This window comes from Sciurus vulgaris, assembly GCF_902686455.1.
Source record: "Sciurus vulgaris genome assembly, chromosome: 1".
NCBI lineage: Eukaryota > Metazoa > Chordata > Mammalia > Rodentia > Sciuridae > Sciurus > Sciurus vulgaris.
Genome location: NC_136461.1, coordinates 101,521,895 through 101,542,174, shown reverse-complemented (window position 1 = coordinate 101,542,174; position 20,280 = coordinate 101,521,895). Strand labels below are relative to the sequence as shown.

General features: G+C 36.0%; 1 protein-coding gene across 3 annotated transcripts in view; it reads right to left on the bottom strand.

Moving 5' to 3' along the window:
• CAPZA1 (capping actin protein of muscle Z-line subunit alpha 1) overlaps positions 1 to 20,280 on the bottom strand; it is a 45,176-nt gene that overhangs the window by 1,658 nt on the left and 23,238 nt on the right. Inside the window, exons 2-9 of one of the 3 annotated variants that reach the window (XM_079135831.1) lie at positions 18,716 to 18,779; positions 15,178 to 15,229; positions 12,971 to 13,034; positions 11,944 to 12,150; positions 8,541 to 8,620; positions 7,017 to 7,095; positions 2,129 to 2,200; positions 23 to 85 (exon numbers count right to left, since the gene is read on the bottom strand). In XM_079135831.1, coding sequence (XP_078991957.1) covers positions 23 to 85; positions 2,129 to 2,200; positions 7,017 to 7,095; positions 8,541 to 8,620; positions 11,944 to 12,150; positions 12,971 to 13,034; positions 15,178 to 15,229; positions 18,716 to 18,779 — 681 coding nt within the window. The remainder of the gene's footprint in view (positions 1 to 22; positions 86 to 2,128; positions 2,201 to 7,016; positions 7,096 to 8,540; positions 8,621 to 11,943; positions 12,151 to 12,970; positions 13,035 to 15,177; positions 15,230 to 18,715; positions 18,780 to 20,280) is intronic. The other 2 variants (XM_079135832.1, XM_079135833.1) reach the window with 2 other exon arrangements.

Sequence of the window (20,280 nt, the reverse complement as noted above, 5' to 3'; positions counted from 1 at the left end):
AAAAATTAATTCCAAATCTCACCTGATACTCATTTTCTGCACTCTCTATGATTTTAATAAACTCCTTGGCAGTTTGTACTTCATTCTAATGGAGAAAGAGGGAGGAAAAAAAAATGAATTATTTATTTGTTTGCTTGTTTATTGGTTGAGTACAGTACCAGGGGTGCTCTACCACTGAGCACAGCCCTTTTTCTCAATTTTTAAATTTTTAGACACGGTTTCACTAAGTTGTCAAGGCTGGCCTTGAGCTTGCAATTCTCCTGCCTCAGACTCTGGAGTCACTGGGGTTATAGGTAGCGCCCTTGTAGCTAGCAGTGCTTACATATTTTAAAAAATTCATTTGTGCTGGGTACAGTGGCAACTCCAGAGGCTAAGGCAAGAGGATCAGAATTGCAAGGACAACCCTGGCAACTTAGTGAGACCCTGCCTCAAAATACAACATTTTAAAAATAAATAAAAGGGCCTGGAGAAATAGTTCAGTGGTTTCAATCTCTAGTTCCACATTAAACAAACAAGCACTGAGTAAAAAGATGCTGAAAAGTTAATCCATATTAACTAACATTGGTATAATTCCTAGTTTACCAAGTGTTTCCATGCAATATTACCTCCTTTGATTCTTAAAACTATCCTGTGAAATAGATAGGTTATTATCATCACCTTCATTCTGCAGACAAAAACTGAATCCTCAAGTGATATGACCAAGTTTATACAGCTTTTGAATGATAAAAAATAGAATCTGAATCCAGGTCTTCACCAAAACCAAAAAACAGACAAACAAAAAACCCCATACACTTTCTAGTCTACCATAGTACTGCCAGAAGCAGTCATCACTGTCTTGAAATCTTGATGCCCTGAAAAAATATTCTTTGTTTGAGATGAAATGAACAATGCCCTTAGGGGCCTCACACCAGGGCCCTTGTTTGCTAAGCAAGTGCTCTGCCACTGAATTATATTCCAGCTCGATACCTGCCTTTTCCATTCTTACTCTCATCCTTCTACAGTTGTTTCTTAGAAACTTCATGATTTGCAATGACTTCATCACTATGAGGGCTAACAGACTGTGTGAAGCTGATATGAGAATCTAGCTGTCTTTTATTAAGCCAGACACTACACAATTTGTAAAGACATAAATTAATGTCATTCTTCTTACTAATTTTTTTGGGGGGTGGGAAAGTTAGTTAGTTCCCACAAAAATGTTTTTATGTTGCCAGATGTGGTAGAGCATGCCTGTAATCCCAGCAACTTGGAAGGGTGAGACAGGAGGATCACAAGTTTGAGGCCAGCCTCAGCAAGATTCTAAGCAACTTAGCTAGATGGTGTCTCAAAGTTAAAAAAAAGGGCTGGGGATTGGCTCAGTGGTTAAGCGCTCCTGGGTTCAGTCCCTAGTACCAAAAAGGAAGTTTTCATATTAACAAATAATCGATGTTTGCGAGGATGTGGGGTAAAAGAAACACTCATACATTGCTGGTAGACTGAAAACTGGTACAACCATTCTGAAAAGCACTATGGAGATTCCTCAGAAACTTCCACCATTTGACCCAGTTATCCCACAACTCAGTTTATACCCAAAGGATTTAAACTCAGCATACTATAGTGTTGTGGCCACATCAATGTAGCAGCTCAATTCACAATAGCTAAGCTGTGGAACCAACCTATGTGCCCTTCAACAGATGAATGGATAAAGAAAATGTGGTACATATACATAATGGAATATTACTCAGCCATAAAGAAGAATAAAATTATATGGCATTTGCCAATAAGTATATGGAACTGGAGACTATCATGCTAAGTGAAATAAACAATCCCAAAAAATCAAAAGCCAAATGTTTTCTCTGATATGTGGATGCTGACTCACAACGGTGAGAGGGTGGTTTCACCAGATTCGATGGGGAAAATAGGGGGATAGGAATGAGAGAGACAGTACAATGAATCAGACAATTCCATATCATGTACAACTGCAAGAATGGGAAGTCATACTCCATGTATGTAAGTTAAAATACATTCTACTATCATGTGTAACTAAAAAAAAAAAAGACAAATAATGAGTGAATTGCACTCCAGAGCAAAACTACTATTATTAAAGAAAAACTAGACAAAAAGTGAGACACATTAAATATTGCATACTCACCGAAACAGTTACTAAATCTTGTACATCTTTATGACTAACCAACTGAACATTGCCATCTTCATAATAGTGAACCTGTGTGAGAAAGTATTTGACAAGTTTATGTTTGGAATCTTATTGCTTAGTGCACAGACCCATGCTTTAAGCTATCTTTAAGTTGACAATTCATGTATATCAACTCTGAATAATTAACATAATCAATGATAATTCACAGTGGTATTAATTAAAATTCACAGAATATTTAAGTTTAAGAATTATCTCTTTTCTGTTGGGCTTGGTAGTGCATGCCTGTAATCCGAGTGATGTGGGAGGCTAATGCAGGAGGATGGCAAATTTGAGACCAGTATCAGCAACTCAGTAAGATCCTGTCTCAAAATAAAAAACAAAAAGGGCTAGATGTAGCTCACTGGTGAAGTGCCCCTGTGTTCAATCCCTAGTACAAAAGAAAAAAGAAAAAAGAAACAAAACAAAACAAAACAGGTAAAATTTTAGCAGGTAAAATTTAGTATTTAAATTCAAAAAATATTTGTTTATTTGATTGGAGTCACTGTGTCAGACACTGTGAAAATAAAGATATATAAGATCCCACTTCGGAAGTATTAAAAACAATTAAAAGCAAGGAATATTAGTCTCTCTCTGAAAACCAAGAAGTTTTAATGGATCCTAATTCTCAGTACATGAGATAGGTCTCTATACAAACTATCAACAATATTGGTAAATAGATTTGACTAGCAGGAAAAGCTTAATTGAGAGTTAACTGGCTATACAAGACAGAATGGGAGAATCATTTGGTTAAATGCATTTGAATAGGGTCTTAAATGTAGGCATGGTCACCTAAGTGGACAAGTTAGAGAAATATATCTAGCAAGGTGATAAAAAGAATACAAGAATGGAGTATAACTAGTTTCACTGAGGGAAGAATGAAGACCTCACTGCAAACGAAAATATGGGAATAGCATTGTATCAGGAGACACTGCTATGAAATCAAAGACAGACTGTAAAGAGCAAAGTACCTTATAGATCGTATTAAATTCAGACTTTATACCAGGTGCAGTGGCACACACCTGAAATCCCAGCGACTCGGGAGGCTAAGGCAGGAGGATCAAAAGTTCAAGATCTTGGGCTGTGATTGTGGCTCAGTGGTAGAGCGCTTGCCCAGCATGTGTGAGGCACTGGATTCAATCCTTAGCAACACATAAAAATAAATAAAATAAAGGCATTGTGTCCATCTACGACTAAAAAATTAAAAAAGAAAAGAAAAGTTTAAGGTCAGCCGTAGCAACTTAGCAAGGCCCCAAGCAACTTAACAAGACCTTGCTTCAAAATAAAAAGGGCTTTGGGTTTGCTTCATACCCCACTTCTTAGTGGTGGGGATTGAACCCAGGGTCTCATGCATGTTAAACAAGCACTCTACCACTAAGCTACATTCCCAGCCCTAAAAAGGGCTTTGGATATAGCTCTGTGATAGAGTGCCCCTATGTTCAATCCCCAGTACCATCCCCCCATGAATAAATAGATAAATAAAACAAAACAAAACAAAAAAAAAAGAATTAAGACCTCATCCTATTTTCATCTAGTGCCATGGTGTGAATATTGGTGCCCTCCCCAAATTCTTATGTTGGAACCTAATACCCATGGTGACAGTATCAAGAAGTCGGTGGGGTCTTAGGGATAAGAATAAATCTTGAAGGCTCCACCCTTAAAAAGTCTTGTGTGAACTCCCTTGTCCGAAATCTTGCCTTATGAGGGCAGTGTTTGTCTCTTCCACCAACTGAGGATGCAGCAAAGGTGGCACCATCTATGAGGAACAGGCACTCACCACCAGACACTAAATCTACTGATGCTTTGTGGATACATGAGCCACCAGAAGTGGCAACAAAAAATTTATTGTTTATGAATTACTTGGTCAAAGGTATTTTTTAATAGTAGCCTGAATGGACTTAGATATCTAAGTCTATACTACTAAAGATATTTGAGCAATACAAAATGTTATTCATTTATTGAATTAATGAGGTGCTCTGCCTCTAAGCTATTTTGCCATCCCTTTTTATTTTGGGACAGGATATTAGATGCTAAGGCTGACTTAGAACTTGTGATCCTCCTGCCTCAGTCTCTCAAGTTCCTGGAATTACAGGCATATGCCACCACATAAAATGAAATGTTTTAAGAGTTAAAGTAAAAAAAAAGACAAAAAACAGTAACCTTTGTTACTACAGCTATTATTTATTATTTATTATTATGTATTAGGAATTACACAAAACATTTTACTTATCATATTATCTCCTTTAACCTTTACAAAAACTAAGAGATAGGGACTATTTTTAACCCTATGTTATATCACAGGAAATTGAGGCTGGAGGTAGTTTAACAATTTGTATATGTTCACATCCTTAGTAAGAGGAGGAGGTAGGATTTGAATCAGGTCAAATTCCAGAGCTAAAACCTTATCAACACAATACCCCTCACTGTTATGATTTGTCAAAAAGTTGGAAACACCTTGATACAGGTAGAAATAAAGTATCTTGCTGAGTATGGTGGCCCATGCCTGTAAACCCAGTGACTTAGGTAAGGGAAGAGGATCAGAAGTTGGAGGCCAGCCCCAACAACTTCGGAAGACCCTGTCTAAAAATAAAAAATAAAAGATTTGAGTATGTAGCTCAGTGGTAAAGTAGCCCTGGGTTCTATCCCCAGCACCCCATACCCTCCAAAAAGTGTCTCACCAGGGGTTTACTCTTTTTGGCTTATGACTAGAAAGGAATAATTACTAAGCAGTCAAGCTTTAGGCAGAAATCAGGATCCTATTAGAAATAAAGGACTTCCTTGGGCAATGTGGATTCACTATACATCCTTGTTTAAAGAACAAAAATAAGTGTCTTTTTTTTTTTTCTTCTTTTGTTTGTTTGTTTGTTTGTTTATTTTAAAGTACTGGGGATTGAATTCAAGGGTAGTTCATCACTGAGCTACATCCCCAGCCCTTTTTATTTTTTAGAAAATGTGAGACAGAGGGTTGTAGCTCAATGGTAGAGCACTTGCACATGTGAGACACTGAGTTCAATCCTCAGCACCACATAAAAATAAATAAATTAAATAAAGGTATTGTGCCCATCTACAACTAAAAAATAAAAATAAAAGAATAAAAAATTTAAAAAAAGTGAGACAGGGTTCTCCCTAAGTTGCCCAAACTGGCCTCAAACTTGTGATCCTCCTGCCTTAGCCTCCTGAATCACTGGGATTACTAGTGTGCACCATGGTATCCACCAAGACTAAATATCTTTTTGTGGCAATGGAAATTGAACCCAGAGGTTTTCTTTACCACTGAGATACATCTCTGATTTTTTTTTCTTGATTTTACTGAGACAGGGTCTCACTAAAGTGCCCAGGCTGGCTTAGAATTTGTGAGTCTCCTGCCTCAGCCTTCCCAGTAACTGGGGTTATAGTCTTGTACCACTGTGCCCAGCTAGGCCTAAATATCTTAATGTCCCTTTCAAATAATTTTCATTCTGACTTTTAAAAGATAATGAAAATGAAATAAGCCATCTCCCAAAGTGTGACCAGACATTTTATATTAAAAACATATAAACCAGCTGGGCATGGTGGTGCACACCTGTAATTCCAGCAACTCAGGAAGCTGAGGCAGGAGGATCACAACTTCCAGGCCAGCCTCAGCAACTTAACAAGGCCCTGTTCAAAATAAAAAATAAAAAAGGCCAGGGATTTAGCTCATTGGAAGTACCTTTGGGTTCAATCCCATGACCCACCCACCCCCCCATAAAAAAAAGGGGGAAAAAAGTATAAACAGGGTCTGCATATTGGGCCCTGATAATAAGTCTTATCAGAAATTATCACCCTTTGTGATATAATATACACAACATGATGACAATTGGCCATTCTCTCTAGTTCCTCTATTTTAGTTTAATTTAGTTGCACTCATTTTAAAATCTTCTGTCATTCTGAGCATGCTAAGCCATCCTGTAATCCCAGTAACTTGGGAAACTGAGGCAGGAGAATCATAAGTTCAAAGCCAATCTTAGCAATTTAGTGAGGCCCTAAGAAATTTAGTGAGACACTGTCTCAAAATAAAAAATAAAAAGGGCTGGGGATGCGGCTCATTGGTTAGGCACCTCTGGTGCACACACACACAAAAAAAGGGTAAGGAAGGGAGTTGGGGCTTGGTGGTAGAACACACTTGAATTCAATCTCCACCCAGTATCACACACACAAAACACCTTCTATCAATAAAAACACACTCCAACAACAATAAGAGAAAAAGCCATTCATGTAGTTTTCCTCAGAACTGTCTCTGCATTTGAGTCAGTGGCATTGGTGGGCCAGACATAATACTTATATGGTGCTGAGGATCAAACCTAGTGCCTCACACAGGCGAGGCAAGCGTTCTGCCATGAGCTACAACCCCAGCCCCCACAATAACTTCTTTTTTTGTTGTTGTTGTTTGATTCATTCTGTTATTTTTTTTCCCTTCCCCCCACAATAGCTTCTTAATAATGACTTTCTTTCCTAAAACTGCTGTTTGCTAATTCCTGGAAAGATCTTGTATTATCTGTGCAGAAAAAAATAACCCACAAATAATACACTGGACATGAGTATCATTTATCAACCCAAAACAGCTCTCTGTTTAAGTACCTCTGCAGGAAGGCTTTTATTTCTACTTATTTCCATCCACTTCCCTTTGCATTTGCATATAATTTAGTACTTATTTTAATGCCAGAATAAAGACCAACTTGCATGTGTATTTTAAAATGTGAAGTTTTATTTATTTAGAGAGTGCTAAGGATTGAACCCAGGGTTTTATTATTAGGCAAGCACTGAGCTATACTCCCAGACCTAAAATGTAAAGTTTAAACCTTGATCAACGAACACACTGGAATCTCACCTGAATCTTGAGCACTCCAATCACTTGAGCTGTAGGTGGTGTAATAGTGAACTTCCACTCTGACCTCCAACGACCATTCCTATTAAAACACACAAATACAATGCTGCAAAATTAGCAATAGGCACAAGAAAGAAGTGATTTACCACTGAGGCCGAAAAGTTGAGAAAAAGTTGCAAGGGAGAGGGGACCAGTCATTTCCAATTTGACAAACCCAAGGCTGTCTACTCAAACATAAGTTTGGATCCAAGTGGCATGACCATAATGCTTTTCTGGACTTCCATTTTTCCTTAGTTTGCCTTGAAGTAGAACCATGCCTATTCTGTTCATGGTAAGCTCTTCTATAAATGGATAGGCTGCTGAGTTATATAATTAACTCAAATATTACTAACCCTTAACTAAGTAAAACTCAAGACTTTCAACTGAACACTTTATTAAATCATTTGTTCTCACTCATTATAAAAGTAGTTTTTAAAAAGATATGATTATAAAATCTTATAACTGGTGCTGGGTGTGGTGGTATATTCCTGTAATTTCAGTGACTCATAAGACTAAGACAAGGAGGACTGCAAGTTCAAGGCCAGCCTCAGCAACTTGTGAGACCCTGTCTCAAAATAAAAAGAACTGGGGATGTAGCTCAGTGGTAAAGCACCCCTGGGTTCAATCCTACTTACTGGTGTAGAAACAAACAAACAAACAAACAAACAAAGCAAAACAAACAATCCAAAACCCCAAAACCAAACTTAGAATTAGAAGGAATCTAAATAATGCCTAAATCCCTAGACAGAAAACTAAAAATCTCTAAGTAAAAAAATTTATCCTACCAAGGCAAGAGAATCAGAAGTTCAAGGCTAGTTTCAGGAATTCAGCAAGACATTCAACAACCTAGTGAAATCCTGCCTCAAAATTAAAAATAAAAAGGACTAGGATGTAGCTCAATGGTAAAGCACTCCTGAGTTCAATACTCGGCACTTAAAAAAAAAAAAAAAAAAAAGTCAGGAGTGGCAAATGAATTATTAGAGCTGTCTTGCAATGCCCCTCCTGGCCTTGATTTGAGACTGCCCAGCTGCTGTGGTGATGCCCTGTTCAAAAGGAAATTCTGTGCCAGCCACAGACTTATCAGTTTTTAACCTTGGGTTCAAATGCCAGCTGCCCAGGGGTATAGAATTATGGGCGCAAGCTGATAGTTCTAATTGGGCTTTTTATACCCTCAACTTCAGTTCTGTTTATCTTGAAGAAACTTTCTCACAATAAATCCTTTTGATGTTAAAACCTATATAATAAATGTGCTGAGCTCATTCTGGGTCGTCCATCCCACATCAGAGACAGAGAACCACTGGGCCCCAGCCTTTTCTCTATTTGTGTGTTTGTCTTTTCTCCATCCCCTCATTGCCGTCTGGTACCTGAATTAACTACTGTGCAAGTCACAGCATTAACAAACAAAACAAAACAAAATGCAAAATAAAAATTGCTGATTTCTCTCCAACATAATTAGAATACAAACAAAAGAGAATATCTATTTCTTACCAGAAGTTTTTAGGCTGAAACTGGTGGCTTTCAATACATGCAATAATGGTCTGTTGCCCATCTATAGTTTTAGCATAAACCTAGCATTGAGGGAAAAAAAAAATAATCAGACTGGAAAAACACATTTAATCTAAATGATAGACAATGGACAAAAATGGTTTGTTAAATCCTTGAGATAGACAAAAGGTGAAGATATAGCACTCATAACCAGATCCTGTTAAATTCTAACAGAGACAGGGGTACAATGAATACAGAGGGAAATATTGCTCCTGACTTAGGAGTTTAAGGGAGGTGCCATTTAGGCTGAGCCTTACAAAGCAGATGAGAGTCTGGTAAGTAGAGATTGAGAATAAAGACCAGTGAACAGCTCAGGCATGAAATCAAGGACTTGTTAGGTGAATGGCTTAGGTTGTCAGGTTAGAGGGTATGTGTAAAGTAGACTAGTAGGAAATAAAAATAGTAGATTTAGGTCATGTAGTTCTACATATAAGGTAAAAACTTTAGATTTTATTCTACAAGAAATGGAAAGACAGCAAAACAACATGACCAGAACTAATATTTTGGGAGAATGATCAATACTGTTACACAGGAAAAAAGGGAAGAAAAGTTGGAAGCTGGTTAGAAGACCACATAATTAACTTAAGTCATAATTTAGGGTAGTATCAAATGGCAATGAAAAGGAAGTGTTACAGACAGATCGAAGAAGTACAATCCAAAGTTTAGCAATGGGGCTGGGGATATAGCTCAGTTTATAGATGCTTGCCTGTCAAGCATAAGGCCCTGGGTTCAATACCCAGCACCCAAAAAAAAAAAAAAAAAAGGAGGAGCCAAAGTATTTGTACACCTGGATGACTAGGAAGATGGTGGTATCAGTAACAAATTGGGAAATCCAGATGGAAATGTCTACCCAGTAGTTACAGAAACACCAACTCTTCCTTACAATAGAAGTGAATGGAAATAATTACTAGGGAAAGCAAAGAAAACATAGTGCTTTATAGTTTACAAAATACGTTTTCACTTTTTTTGTTGTTGTTGTAATAAATTTGGTAAAAACAAAAGACATGGTTATCATCCACAAATGGTAAAGTTGAAATTCATAGGTGTTCCTGCCCAAGATTACTCAGAGAATAAGTGGTGAAGATAAAACTCAAACACATTGTTTTTCTGACATAAAGTCTGTGCTACTTTCCCTAGATTTAGTGGGCTATGAGCTTCTAAGAGCATTTTAAAAGTTTTGGGAAATTATAAAATTAGAGACAAAGTAAGAATTAGTGGGTATTCATATAGCAGTCTAAGCAAAAGATTATTTCCAGAAGTAGCTGCCTGGGCTCAGTATGAAACACCAACAAAAATCAAGGACCACAAAAAGGTCACTGGATCAAGTGATTCAGGAATCATTAATACTTTCAGAGAGCACTTTCTATAGGATGGAGACTAAAGTCAAAATCAAAGGTTCATAAGTGGATGAGTAATGGGGATTAGGAAATGGCACTCACAGGGGAAAAAGGCCCAATGATTTGGAGGTCAGGGAAGAAAGCAGAGGAGAAACAGCAAGGGGAAATAAAAAGATAAACAACTTAGAGGAATTATTATGATTAAAGGAAAGTTTTATCTCCATTTAGTACAGTAATATTTCTAGGTAATGAGAACTGTATCAGAAGAAAAAACAACCATAAGAAACTATGTTGAAGTATACAAGATAGTATGAAATCAAGAATAAGAACCTTTCTTTATCAGATTCAAGTACAATGGGAAAATTTCTCAGCATGGAGGGAAGAGAAAAAGATTTCATGTCAGTCTCAATCATAATAAAATGTAGGGGATTATATGCCTATCTAGGACAAATAAGAAATGTCTGGAACATACCAAATAGAAAATGTGATAGGGAATGATGAGATAAAATTACTAAAATGGATTACCAAGCAGGACAATTAAGTGTATAGAAAGCTAGTACACAGTAGACACCATTAGAAAAATTCCATCACTCTTGCTCTTTTGATAGCTAAGAGAAGTAAAAAAAAAAAAAAAAAAAAAAAAAAAAAAAAAAAAAAAATAGACCCATTAAGGTTATTTGGCATTGGAACTCCCTAAATTAAGAATGAGGAATGACAAACTTTTAATAGCTAACAAATGACAAATCAAAAGTATATTTAGGACTGAATAGCCAATTTCTAAAAGGAAGTATATCATGTCTTCCTTTGTAACACTGGGTTCCAAAAAGAAATTCTGTACTGTTATCTACCATGATGGGTTTTCTCCTTTATTAAAAAAAAAAAAAAAGCAATACAAAATAATATCTACCATTTATGTAGGGCTTACTTTGTGCCACTGTTTCAAGTGCTTTAAGTGCATTATTGACTCATTTAATCTTCACATCAACACTATGTGGTAGGAACTACTATTTCCATTTCAGATGAGAAAAACGAAGCACAGAATTATTAAGTCATTTACCTAAGGTCACACAACTATTTAGGTGGCAAGGCTAGGACTCAAACCAGCTATTAAAGTTAAAATGTAAGTGCTCTTAACTAACATTCTGTATTGCCATTTAACTCACCATCATCACATATTTTGAAAATTCTAGGAGATGAGATTTTTAGCATTCTTACCAACAAAACTGTCAGGTAATACATGTTAATTAGCTCAATTTAGCCATTCCCAGTGTATACATATTTCAAAACATCATGTTGTACACACGATATAATTTTATCAATTGAAATAAGTTTAAAATACAATAATAAAAAATTAAACATTCTAATCAATATTTTTCTTGTCACAATTTTCTAAAGAGGAAATCATGATACAGCAAAATCTATAAGTTAGAGCTGAAGAGGTAGTAAAAGAAAACCAAATTACTCTTGATTTTTAAAAGTGTTTACTTCAAAACAGTTTTGAGGTTGGGGATGTAGCTCAATTCGTAGAGTGCTTGCCTTGCATGCACAAAGCCCTGGGTTTAATCCCCAGCACCACAAAAACAAACAAACAAAACAGTTTTGAACATCTAGTGAAAAATATCTAAACTATGTAGAAGTTGTTTAATGTAAAAATGCCTATGCCAAAAAGACACAAATGTGGGAAATAGATCTCCCAAAAATTTTATCCTTTTTTTCCTAAGTGTAACCTAAAGATTAAAACTTTTTTAAAGCACATAAGACATTTTTCTCATAAGTAAATAAGATAAATATGAAATAGAATATATAGAAATTCAAAATTATTATGCACTGTGATTTTATAGGAATTTTTCATGTACTTATACTCTTCAAAATGATTTAGGGAATAAAACATAGAGAAGACCATAACTAAGAAGAAAGAAGTGAGTTTGGTGGGCTAAAGATCCCAAGGGATAAGGTAAATGTAAGAAATATAACACTCTGATAATGAAACAAGCAGACAGATACTTAACAGTACAGAAGCCGTTGGAATAATGATCTTTCACATAGGCTCTTAAAGCACTGTCACAGGATTCTCTCCAAGACTTCAAACCTCCATCTATTTCCTCTGGTTGAGGGTCACTTGCTTCTTTCCGTAAGTGATCAAACTTAAAGGAAATTTTGTTTCTTGGATCTAAAAATCTGCTATTACCCAGGTCACCATGCTCTGTAATTAAGACCTTCCAAAGAAGAATTACGATTATGAGTAACTATAAAAAATACAGTTATCACATTTTGCAAAACAAGTAAGTAAATAAAATTGAGGAAGGCAGTTTTTCATTTAGTCAAATTTCTCTTTCACATTGATTTTTCCACCAAGTCTCATTTTTTTTTTTTTTTTGGGGTGCTGGGGATCGAACCCAGGGCCTTGTGCTTACAAGGCAAGCACTCTACCAACTGAGCTATCTCCCCAGCCCCTCATTTTTATTCTTATGAAAATATTACATTTATAGTAAGTCAACTTTATCCTACAAATATTCCCTTCTAACAACACCCATCATTTCTTGGTTTCTAGTATGTTATTTATGTAAATACTTTTGTATACTTCTGTATTCTTTTTTCATATATTTTATGAAAAATTTCCAGAGTTGTCATACTGAACAGTTAAAAAATATAAAGGTAAAATCTTTTTCTTATTCCTATTTCCCAAACAGCAAATTCCTAAAGAAACTTAAAGTAACCTAAATTTCAGTATAAATGCTTTTGTTTTCTCATTAAATATAATGTCTCCTGTTATTCTTACCAAGGAGAATCAGAGACAGCCAGAAATACTTTAAGATCTTTTTATTTTCTCTCTTCATGTTAGAGGCAGTATTTTTGTTTTTTGTCAAAGATAATGACTTGTATCAGTAGACAGAGAAAGAATTTCCTAATATGTAGAATATTTTTAAAAATTTTGAAAACCAAGATATGAATTTATTTAGCACTTACTTCGTACATCTGCTTTGGTTTCTATCATCTCTACTACTGTCAGGCATAATCTTAACAGCCAATTATTACCTGATCTTCATATCCTTCTATCTTCACTGGTGTGAACTGGTCCATGTTATACTGGGCAAATGCACTGTTAAAAAAAATTTAAAAAGTACTATTAGTATTTCCATTTTACCAGTTGCTCTAGCCAAAAACTTAGGAATGACTGACTTTTCTCTTTCACATTTCACATCCAATCCATCAGTAAATCTTACAGGTTCTACAGGTATATTCAGAATCTGACAACTTCCCTCACCCACACTGCTTCCACTCTAGTCCACACCCCTATTATCTATCCCTAAACTATTCTAATACTCTTGCAAAAATTCATCTTTACTTTAGCCTCTGCCCTGATACATAGGGATTACAATAATTATAGCTAGTAATCATTCTAAAATTTAAGACCCATCTGTTTACTCTTAATAACATCCTTTCTCACTTGGAAGAAAATTCACTCTTCAATGCAACCTATAACACACTATTTACACCAAAAGTGCTGAGAATTATCAGGGAAAGGTTCTGGTGTCAGAAACATAGGTGGAAATCCAGGAAAGGTAAAATCCTAGGTCTATCAGCACTCCTTCAAATAATATAGAAGGCAGTGATGATAATGATTACTGAAATATTTACTGAGCACTAACTATAAAGACTATAGCCACGAGACTGAAGCATTTCATTATGGAAATAAAACTGAACTATTCATCCCTGTAAATCAAGTATATTTGGGCTCAGAAAAGTTCTTTAAAAAGGTTCTCCAAAAACCTACAGTTTCTAAGAACCAGAATATCTATATATATAAAATAAAGCTTTAATGTCAGTCAGTGCAATTAAAACATCTGAACTACCTACCAACTTCTACTCAGTCTTAATTTTCAAAACTGTGACAATAGGCTTAAGTTGCAATCATTCTTGAGTGGCACAGAACTCTCAAAGATTTCAGCAATACTTGTCAAGTGAAATACAGAGTAGATTTACTTTGGGTAGCTCTCAAATATAAAACTAGGACCAATATGGCAGGCAAATTGAAGAACTTGCTTTGTGAGATAGAGAATTCCTTATTACTAGAAGCATTCATATTGGATAACTATCCACTGGCAGATATAGATGAGGTTCAGTGCATCTATAATGTGTCTTATTTTTCTTAATAAATGTGTAACTAGGGTATCATTCATGATGACAATTACAGTGATGGTATGCAAATCATAGATACGGAGAATGTAGTCCCAAAATGAATTCCAAAAAAGCAGCATGAACAGGGAAGGATATGATTGTTTCCTGGGCAGCAGCTCTTAAAACTGTTTTCTATAGTAAATAAATTACATTTCATACACAATGATTTTAGTTATTTTTTTCCTTTGCATCAAAATGTCCTTGACTACCTCATCCTGTTTCTTCCCAGCCACTATCTAATTTTTTAAAAAGGAACTCTGGGACAGTTGGGCATATGATAACAGAAATGAAACTTGGCACTGAAAAGTGGAGGAGAGTAGTGAGAAGCCAGAATAATGGGCTTTGAAAGATTGATACCATTTAGATTTAACTCCAGAATACAAAAAAGCACCCCCCCCAAACGTTTGTGAGAACAAGGGCAAAAATGATGTTTTAGAAAGATTAGTTAGCCTGAAAATGATATGAAGTCAATAACTAGGTAGAAAGCTTTTATCTTATGGTTAATTCTATTAAAGCACTTTATTAATATCTGCTATTATCTGGTAATTTGAGAACTATCAATCCTCATTAGCAGCCTAATCTTTCTATAACTAGCAATTTTAAAATATCAACATGAAATAAAAGAAAGCATACCAGCTAACATTAAATTCTGTTTTAATGGGGGAAATCTGGACCAAGACAAAAATAAATTGGCATGGTGGTGCACACTGGTAATCCCAGCTTTTCAGGAGGCTGAGGCAGGAGGATTGCAAGTGTGAGGCAATTTAGCAAGATCCTGTCTTAAAGTAAAATATAAAAAGGGATAGGAATGTAGCTCAGTGTTAGAGTGCCCCTGAATTCAATCCCTATTACAGCAAAAATAATAAATGAATGAATAAAAAATAAGTTCATATAAAAAGCTTTGAGAAAGTACAGAACATATGTGTGGCACATGTTTTCTCTAAGAAAAAATAAAAAGACCAACTTTTTTATTTTGAAGTATTTTTAAACTTAGTTTTCAGGGTGCCAATTTATCTACCAAACATTAGAATAATATTATATGTGGATTTAGAAAAGATACTCACTGTGCTGCTCCTTCCCTGAGGAGATTGTCATTGTTGAGTAGTAGCCGAACATCTGAGGAGAAAATGTGTTGAAATGTTAAGTACAGGACAAATTTTAGAATTTTTAGCAAATTTCTAGAACAGATTTTTAAAATTCAGTCTTTGGTGGGGTGTGGTGGTACAGGCTTGTAATTTCAGTGACTTGGGAAGCTGAGATAGGAGGATTACAAGTTTGAGGCCAGGCTCAGCAACTTAGCGAGATCCTGTCTCAAACTGAAAAATAAAAAGGGCCAAGGATGTGGTTCAGTGGTAAAGCACCTCTGGGTTAAATCCTTAGTAACCCCCCCACCCCCAAATTCAGGCTTTGCAATTTGCTTTAGATGTGCTATATGTGCAGATATTCTAAAAATGGCAATGAATAGATGCTAATGTTCATAGGTTTGCATACGATTATTTGCATTATAATAATTCAACAATAAAAATAACAAAAATATCAAGGAATTTCATAGCAAAAGAAAACCACATTTTGTAGAAGGCCTAGTGAGGACCATTAATTTATTTTTAGTTTTTGTGTTGCTGCATATCAAACCCAGGGCCTCACACATGCTAGGCAAGTGTTTATTTCTGAATTACCTTCCCAGCAGGGTTGTTAATTTAATTTAATTTTTTCTGGTACTGGGAACTGAACCCAGGGGCACTTAACCACTAGCAAAATCTCCACCCCTTTTTTATAGTTTATTTAAAGAAAGGGTCTCACTGAGTTGCTGAGGCTGACCTTGAAATCTCAATCCTCTTGCTTCAGCCTCTTGAGCCACTGGGATTACAGGAGAATTTTTAAAAATATAACACATTTTAACATAAAAACAAATAATCAATATTTCATACATTACACTGTACCCTGCTCCAGAAAATTGAAGCAGGACATCACCTCATCTTTCCCTAATAGTTTAACACTGCAGACTGAAAGCAGGATGATTTAGGAAACATTTAGATTCTCGAGTGAGATTGGTCTTCATTTGATTGCAGGGTTAAGATTTCTCAGAGGTTAACACAGAGTCACAAATGCAGTGGATAAAACTTTGCAGATTGTTTGTGATTGTTCCAGGCTGTGGCACTGATTAACCCACAGGTTGTATTCTTCATTGCTCGAATCTGTGATCTTAAGTTAGTAAGCTTAAGGTTTAGAGGTCCTTCAAGATCTTTTTCCCTCAGTGTTTCTCAATGTCACCAACATGCTTTACATGAATTTATGCACAGGTATCTAAATTACTGTTGCTTTGTCCTCCACTTTTTGTACGGTCTGTATTTGAGGCTGGTCACAATGCTAGACTGTGAAAGACCCCCAAAGCCAGAATCTTGCTCTTGGTACTGATTTCACTACTTTGGAAACTGCTATTACCGAGTTGCTTTTTGCCTTTCTGAAACATTTTTCACCATAGTGTGATCCAGAGTAGAGATTATATAATCGAATGGTATTTTACTGTCTTCAAGGGTTCCACAGAGACCAGTCTGCAGAACAGCTTCCTTTTCTTCTGATATGGTCAATTCTTTTCAGAGAAGCAGGGTGCCTTGCAGCCCTGGGCCCATCCTTGGGTCACCTAAGCCTCACTGGGAGTTGGACAGGATTGTTAATTTTAGATCTAAATGAGTTCTTTAAAATGTGCCTAGATTAAGAATTGTAGGCCTTTCTACAACACCAGATCAAGAGCGCTCTGCACAGTTCAGCTAAAAGTCATTAAAATTCCTGGACATATTTTTCTCAAGAATCTAATGTAGGGGTCTAAAACCTTTCTAAAAGGCTGTGTGTCAAAGAGTCTAGTCATTTTTCTTCATTACTAAGAAACTACTGTTTAAGAGGGAAGGCTAACCATAAGCCAAAGGCCACTGCATTTCAGAGCTTCTAAAAGAAGATACTGCCTGATAGCCAAGGTGTGCCAATAAAAACCAGCCCTTATTCCTTGAGCAGCTTGCAAATTCCTAATCTAATGCTTTGGTTCCAATTATTCACATATTCCTATAAAGTACATTTAGTTGTCAGAAATAAAATAAAGGACTTGTAACTACAAATGTGATTAATTTTGTTAAGTCAAGAATTTATCTGAGCTAGAACAGGCACTTCACAGAAGAAGTAATACAATCCATCTACAAATACATAAAAAAATGTTCAACATCTCTAGCAATTACAGAAATAAAACTTAAAACCACACTAAGATTCCATATCACTCCAATCAGAATGGTAATTATCAAGAATAAAGTAATAAATGTTAGCTAGGATGTGGGGGAAAAGGTACACTCATACATTGCTGGTGGGACTGCAAATTGGTGCAACCACTCTGAAAAGCAGTATGGAGATTCCTTGGAATGGAACCATTTGACCCAGTTATCCCACTCCCTGGCATAAAACCAGAGGACTTAAAATCAGCATACTAGAGTGACGCGGCCACATAAATGTTTATAGCAACTCAGTTCACAACAGCTAAGCTATGGAACCAACCTAGGTGCCCATCAACAGATGAATGGATAAAGAAAATGTGGTACATAAACACAATAAAGAGGAGTGGAATTACAGTGTTTGCCAGTAAATGGATAGAACTCGAGACTATCATGGTAAATGAAATAAGCTAATCCCAAAAAACCAATGGCCAAATATTCTCTCTGATATGCAGATACTAACTCACAATAAGTAGGGGGAGGGAAGAATAGACGTTCATTGGATTAGGCAAAGGGGAATGAAAGGATGGGAGGGGGAATGGGAATAGGAAAGACAATAGAATGAAGCAGACATAACTTTCCTTTGATGAAAAAAAAATTTTTTTTTCTTTTTTTTTGTTGGTACCAGAGATTTAACTGAGGGGGACTTAATCACTATGCCCCATCCCAGCCCTTTTTTATATTTTACTTTAGAGACAGAGTCTTGTTGAGTTACTTAGGGCCTTGCTAAATTGCTGAGGCCGGCTCTGAACCTGTGATAATCCTGCCTCAGCCTCTCAGATCACTGGGATTAAAGGTATGCCCGGCTCAGCAGTGATGAAATTTAAATTATCATTTATCATGATAAAAATAAAACTATAAAATTTAACATTGTTTCTCTTTTTTTTTTTTTTAGAGTGTGTTTCTTTTTTTAAAGCATTTCTTTTTGTTATCAATGGATCTCACTCATTTATTCATTTATTCATTTATTTATTTATTTATTTATTTATGTGATGCTAAGTATTGAACCCAGGGCCTCACACATGCCAGGCAAGCACTCTACCACTGAGCCACAACTCCAGATCCTGTTTCTACTTTTTTTTATGTTAAAGTATCTTAAATCTTTTCTCACCTAAGATAGGTGTGCTAATTAATGGATTAAGAGTTTGCTTTTAACTTAGACCCGGAATTAAATTCTTTCTTTGATGCTTACTAGCTAGGTGACCTTGGACAAGTTATTTCAATCTCTTTGAATATTGATTTCCTTAGCTATAGCTGTTAACATGTCAAACAGATTAAGAGAGAACAAGCACTCATTAATGACTGATTAAGTAGAGCTTCAAATAACTAAATAGTAATCCTTACTTACCATTGAATACTTCATTAAATTCCCCTGGGGGTGCGTGAGTGATGAATTTAGCAGCTATGCGCACCTAAAAGAGAAATAAAATTTAGAGTAAGCGTACTGTGAAGAGTAACATATAAAAGAAGAAATTAGGGCTGGGGAGATAGCTCAGTTGGTAGAGTGCTTGCCTTGCAAGCACAGGCCCTGGGTTCAATCCCCAGCACCGCAAAAAAAAAAAAAATAATAATAATAATAAAATAAAATAAAAGAAGAAATTAACAGATCATGAATTTTTTGCATAATCTCTTAAAGTCAAATTTCCTGTTTAATCCTTTTACTGCTTAGAGGTCAAAAAACAAAAAACACCCCAAAGCTGTTTAAATCAATACAGGTATATTCTGATTTTAGAATATCTGTGCTATTTTAATCATTTTGACTTTTTCTCTAAAAAGCTAATTATTAAGCCAGGCACAGTGGTGCACACCTGTAATCCCAGTGACTTGGAAAGCTGGGGCAAGAGGATCTGGAAGCCAACACTGGCAACTTAGTAAGATGCTGTCTCAAAATAAAAAGTAAAAAAGACTGGGAATGTAGCTCAGTGGTAAAGTGCCCCTGGGTTCAATCCCCAGTTAAAAAACAAACAAACAAACAAAAAACCTCAATAATCAGTTCTGGGTCAAAAAAAGAGAAAGCTATGATCCTATTTCAAAAACTTAAGACCATTTAAGCAAAACTAAATAAGATATTAGCAAAATAAGTATATTCTAAGCATTTATTGCAATGTAAGAATGGTTTAAGACTAATAAATTAATCTGACAAAATTAAAGGAGCAAAACTGTGATCATCCTAATTCATGTTAGAAAGAAAGGCCAAATTCAACACTCATCCCACTATCATAAAACAACAAAAACTCCCACTAGCTTTTGGTAGGAATAGAATGAACTTCCTTGACACAAGAAAGGGCCAAAGTTCAATAGAAAACTTCATAATAAGGACACATAAGCATTGTTACTAATTTTATTCTTTTTTTTTTTTTTTTTTTTGCAGTGCTGGGGATTGAACCCAGGGTCTTGTGCTTGTGAGGCAAGCACTCTACCAACTACAGTGCAACTAAGCTATCTCCCCAGCCCCACATTGTTACTAATTTTAAAGGCAGGAGAAGAATGACTCCTACTGCCTCTACTAAATACTATACTATACTATAGGTCCTGAAAAGTGCCATGAAAATATCTCTTCTGTTATTCATCCAAACCTCTCTTTTCTGTCCCACATAGCCATTCTCCCTCTCTGGATCACTTATTAGAATGAATGCTAAAATGTTAGGATCTGCTGGCATTTTTTTTTCGGGTACTGGGGTTTGAAACGGGATCTTGCAAATTGCTGAGGCTGGCCTTGGACTTGTGATCCTCCTGCCTCAGTCTTTTGAGAAGCTAGGTTCATAGGCAGGTGCCACTTTGCCAGATAAAATCCTAAATGAGTTAAAATTTTAAGATCTGAAAGACAAAATCTGGCATGTGAACTACTTAGCAACAGGCACAAGGAATCCATACCACAGGCACACACCTCAGAATATTGTCTTGTACACGAAG